General features: G+C 42.4%; 1 protein-coding gene across 1 annotated transcript; it reads right to left on the minus strand.

Moving 5' to 3' along the window:
- Positions 1–394: 394 nt before the first annotated feature.
- On the minus strand, positions 395–2,554 carry LOC121758814 (zinc finger protein ENHYDROUS-like). Its single transcript, XM_042154223.1, has 4 exons — positions 2,218–2,554; positions 1,734–2,130; positions 1,449–1,642; positions 395–1,186 (listed from the first exon to the last, which is right to left on the minus strand). Exons 1-4 carry the CDS (start codon positions 2,324–2,326, stop codon positions 516–518), a joined length of 1,371 nt encoding a protein of 456 aa, XP_042010157.1. The 5' UTR covers positions 2,327–2,554; the 3' UTR covers positions 395–515.
- Positions 2,555–5,065: the final 2,511 nt, after the last annotated feature.

Below are 5,065 nucleotides of genomic sequence, written 5' to 3' on the forward strand. Positions count from 1 at the left end.
CAAATAATCAATCAATATTATTAAGGGAAACCTAATATTTTAGGCTCGATATTAACACATTAAATATCACTCTGCAAACTGTTTCATTACATTTCAAGTTTGCTTCCGTCTCAATAATCATTGTTGCAATGCAGGAATGATACCTATTCAATTATTTCACTCTAATTAACACATTTTCAAAATATATATCCTTATTTTTATTTTATTTTATTTTATTTTATTTTATTTTCACTTAACTCACAAAATAAAACTTTAAAAATTTAGAATTGAATAGAAACATTCCACTTAAAATGGAACATAGAGACTATTAGAACAAGAGGGGACAATCTTGTACAAAATCCAACCTTCGATAACCTTGTTGATCTTTCATTTTCAATTTAAAGGGAATTGGAGCTTCATTCCAAAATATGAATTTTATTATTCTACGCATATTGACAACATAAAGACAGAACTCTTCCAATTTCAGTAAAACCAAATTAATAAATATATATAAATGATTCCCAAAAAAGAAACAGCTATAGCATGGAAGGCTTCCTATCTTGCGCCTCATCCCAAGTGTCTCCGGCCGCTCTCACCGGCGCAAAGGGAGCGGCAGGCGGCGGCATGTGATGAAGGCGGCCACCGATGGAGCTGAAGAAGGCGGAGAAGCCATCGGAAGGGGCTTCACCGGCCGGCATTCCCAGCCCAAGGAAATCAAGAGTGGTGGGCGGGCTTATCATGAGCTCAGTAAAACCCGAGGCACCGGGGGAGAGGCCGAGGCCGGATGCCAAGGAGCTGCTTTCGAGCTTGATGCAGTCGTTGTCGGGTGTTGGAGAGTCGGATGGGGTCGGGCCCGATAGCCAGAGGCCGTGGAGGAGGGATGACTTGGAGGAGGTGGAGCCCATCTGCGCCGCTTTCTGGAGCAATGCAGTGGCGGAGAGAGCCGGCTGGTGCGCGGCGGCGTAGTGTGATCGTGGGGGGTTTTGTGATGGGGATTGGAAGAGGGATGATAGTGAGAGTGATATAGCTGGTGAAGAGAAGGCTGGTGGTGTTGATGCGTTTAGCATAATAGGCATAACGCCTCCGTTTGGGGGAATGTGGCTGCTCGAGGCGGAAGAGCTGCTTGGGACGGCGGCGGCGGTGGTGGTGGGTGCTGTTGATGGTGGTGGTTGTAAGTGGATTGTCTGATGATTCTCCGGCAATCCAGCTGGTGTAAAGAGATGAAAAGATTAGGGATAAAACAAGAAAAGCAGCAGGTCTTTATTGAAAAGAAATCATATGCTAAGTTAAAAGTAAAATTGGGAGGAAAAGCAGTGCAATCAAGCACCTACTTTCAGTCACGATTTCTAACCCCTCACTGAGATCCCTGACATGAGTCTTCTCTCTCTTTCTCTCTCCAAAAATTAAAAGCAACAAATTCAAGGAAAATGCTGACATTATTAATTAAGCAGCCATAATTAAGAATTCACCGGAACTTTGTATGGACAGCACCGGAGACAGCACTAGAGTAGACGGAGTCAGCGGCGGTTGCGGCGGACTGGAAGCAGCAGGAGGCGGTGGCGAGGGCTCAACATCTCCGCCGCCTTTTATGTCAGGCTGCGGACGGCTAATCTCCAGCGCCAACGCATCGCAAAACGCTCTATGCGTGATAAAACTATCCCTCCTATTCCCCCAAAATAAACAAAAAAAAACGTTACTCAATCACAAAATTCAAATGCGAGAGAGAAAAAAAAATTGAAAAAAAAATGATTGACCTCGAAAACAAAGTGCCGCAGTCGCAACGGTATTCCCGAGAGCCGCAAGTTTTCATGTGCGCCTTGCAATCGGACTGGACGGCGTATTTCTTGGAGCAGCGCTCGCATTTGTACTTCTTCTCGCCGTGTTTCCGGCAGAAGTGCTTTTTTATCCCGGTGAGGTCGCCGAGCGCCCTCGTCGGCTCGTGGTGGACGCACGTCGCCTCCGGGCACACGTACACGCGCTTCCGCACCTCCTTGCTCGTGCGCTGCCGCAGCTTCCACGGCAGGTTGTGACCGCGCCGGTGCAGCTGCAGATTCTGGTCGCGCTGGAAGCCTTTGCTGCAGATCTCGCACACGAATCTATTCGTCGCCAGCAGCGTCTTCGGCGACAACGCAATCACCTCCGAATCCGGATCTGCCGCATTCAACACCAAAAATAAAATTAAAAAAAATCATTGAGTTAATTAAATAACGAGATGAGCTTTTCATTAATATTTGGTACCAGGCATTCCAGGAAGATTCCGCCTCCTCTTCACCGGTGGAGCTGCTTCCGCCAGCTGCTCCGATTTCGCTCCGTTCCGAGTCGGTGATGAAATCTCCATTTCTACCATGGAATTCCGAAATCACTCGTTGAAACTTCCGAAGTGGAGAGAGAGAGAGAGAGGAAAGAGGATTGACAATTGAGGTGTTTGGAGGTGAGGAAGCCGCCACCCTCGACGACCAGCATCAAATGTTCACACACGACGGTACTTCTTTTGTACGTGTATAATTCTAGAGAGAGAGACAAAAACATGGATTTAAACTGAATTTATTAATCCATAATTGGGAAAAGAAGCTGTGTGTAAGCTCATCACTAAACAAGGTCTAAAATCGCTCCGGATAAGCGTGGTGGGTAACCATGGTTAAAGCTAGTTAACCGCGGTTTACAGCTTCTTCTTCGGACTGAAGCAATCAAGTATCAGTGGAGTGAATCGGACCGTCCACGTGGCGGAATCTGCAAGGTCTGAGATTTGTCGGGGGAACTCACTGGGTTCTGCCAAATTGGGTTGTCGTTTAGTGCTCCTTTGGGATTTGAACCACATTGTATAGGGAGAATTTTATTCAAAACCTCAAAATTTCTCAATAAAATCTCACATCTACCCACACTTCCATTTTTGTTTCACACCCGAAAAATACACCAACGACAAGTTAAAATAAAAATAATTGGATATATTGTCACAACGACTGTAAATGCAGAGATAGTTTAGGACCCAAGTCGTATATTTATTTATATATTAATAAATTAATTACGTTGTGTTTTGTGATTTATTGACTTTGACGCCACCACGGTCGTTAAAATAAAAATAATTGGATATATTGTCACAACGACTGTAAATGCAGAGATAGTTTAGGACCCAAGTCGTATATTTATTTATATATTAATAAATTAATTACGTTGTGTTTTGTGATTTATTGACTTTGACGCCACCACGGTCGCCGCCTCACTGGTCGGTAGTTCTATCAAAATCCTCAAAAACTCTGGCCCTTCATTTTTTGGTAATTGCCACCAAAAAATGGTCGAAGTTCATTGATGATTGGAAAAAGAAAGAAAAACGTGAGAAGAATGACTTTATTAGATTTTTTAAACATGCATGCATTAAAATTTAAATATGTATATAATCAAAATAAACATTTTTCTCTAAGAGCATCAGCAGTGACGGACGTCACTGCGAAATTCCCACCAGCGTGCGGGAATTCCGTGGCGGACGTCCGCTATTGTGCGTATCATGCACGGATACAAAATTCTCGCAAGGAATTCGCAGTTCCGCGGCTTTCCGCGGAATTCCGCTGGGAATTCCGTGCGGACGTCTGCCATTGCGTTGACTCCCACGGACGTCCGCGCAGAATTCTCGTTTATTGCATTAAATATTTTTTTTTCGGGTCCAAGCCACGGCGTGGCCACCAGCAATGTACGCATGGGGATACCCCATGACGAAGTCGATCGAGTCTGTGCATTTGCCGACATGCTCCAAAAACAAGCTCATATTCGACTCCAGAAAGATATTATTGAAGAAGTATGGCAGCGATGGGTCGTCGTTGAAATGTATTTTTTTTTAATTTGGTGAAATGTACTTTTCTTTTTTTAATTGAATTTTCCCCCTATTTGTGTCGAAATTTTATTTCCGTAAATTGTTTAATTCTGGAAATTGTTTAATATGTGAATTTGTGAAATTTTTTTAATGTGGGAATTTCGTCGGTAATTCCGCAGGGGAATTCCGTCACTGTGCAGTGGGAAGTCCGTATGACGTGGCAGTGCAGTGGGAAGTCCGTATGACGTGGCAGGAGGTGTTTTTGAGAATTCCGCGCCACTTCTGATGCACTAAATGATAGCAATCCGTGGGTTCCATCCTAAAACCAATTGGTTATAGGAGGAGGGGCCCATTAGACTTATATACTAGTTTCAGTTTTCTCTTGACACCGATGTGGGACAGTTATATGTTATATTTTTAGTTTCAATTGCCAACACCCTCCCTCAAACCCTTCAAGGTGAACTTTGGAGGGGTTGGACTTTTTTTCTAATCGATTGGACAATCGGTCCAATTTTTTTTTCGATCGGTTGGGACCACTTGGCCCAAATTTTCAGCCCAGTTATACTGCTGGGTCAGTCATTTTTTTCGGTTTCAGCCCAGATATACAGCTGGGTCAGTTAAATATGACCCACAGTCGGCGACCCGCTCTGATACCATGATAGCAATCCGTGGGTTCCATCCTAAAACCAATTGGTTATAGGAGGAGGGGCTCATTAGACTTATATACTAGTTTCAGTTTTCTCTTGACACCGATGTGGGACAGTTATATGTTATATTTTTAGTTTCAATTGCCAACACTAAAGAATCAAACCAATTAATAAAAAACTAATATATGTTAAAATAGGATACGCATGTTTCTCTCTTTCCCTCGTTCCTACGTATCTTCTTTTCCTAACTCAAAACTTCGTCAAATCCTCAAATGTTAATCATTTATTTTCTTTTTGAATTACTAATTCGTTGTTTACTGTAAAATATGAAGTTATAAGAAAACAATAAATGCATAATTAAAAATATACTACCAGTTGAGTCATTCTTGATACATTTCTACATCATTCATACTACGCACTTCTCCCTTGTCATTGAAATAAGGAAGTGCTAATGCAATTTATTGCATGGTTAATTCTCTTAACTTCTTGCCTTGAATTTATTTGAAATTCCCCTCATCTAAAATCTGTTATAAAAATCAATCGCTTCACATATGCTAATAATAGCTATGCAATCCTCTCTTTCTCTTGTAAGATTAATGAATTGCATAACTATTATTAGCATATGTGAAGCGGT

The sequence above is a fragment of the Salvia splendens genome, chromosome 12, assembly GCF_004379255.2.
Source record: "Salvia splendens isolate huo1 chromosome 12, SspV2, whole genome shotgun sequence".
Classification (NCBI taxonomy): Eukaryota; Viridiplantae; Streptophyta; class Magnoliopsida; order Lamiales; family Lamiaceae; genus Salvia; species Salvia splendens.

What these genes read in the sequence shown, in the direction of transcription:
- LOC121758814 (XM_042154223.1), bottom strand. Translation starts at nt 2,326, where the DNA reads ATGGTAGAAATGGAGATTTCATCACCGACTCGGAACGGAGCGAAATCG. An exon ending in GAATCTTCCTGGAATGCCTG is followed by an intron (nt 2,131 to 2,217) that starts GTACCAAATATT and finishes TGAATGCGGCAG; the next exon opens with ATCCGGATTCGGAGGTGATT. An exon ending in GCTGTCCATACAAAGTTCCG is followed by an intron (nt 1,187 to 1,448) that starts GTGAATTCTTAA and finishes TCTTTACACCAG; the next exon opens with CTGGATTGCCGGAGAATCAT.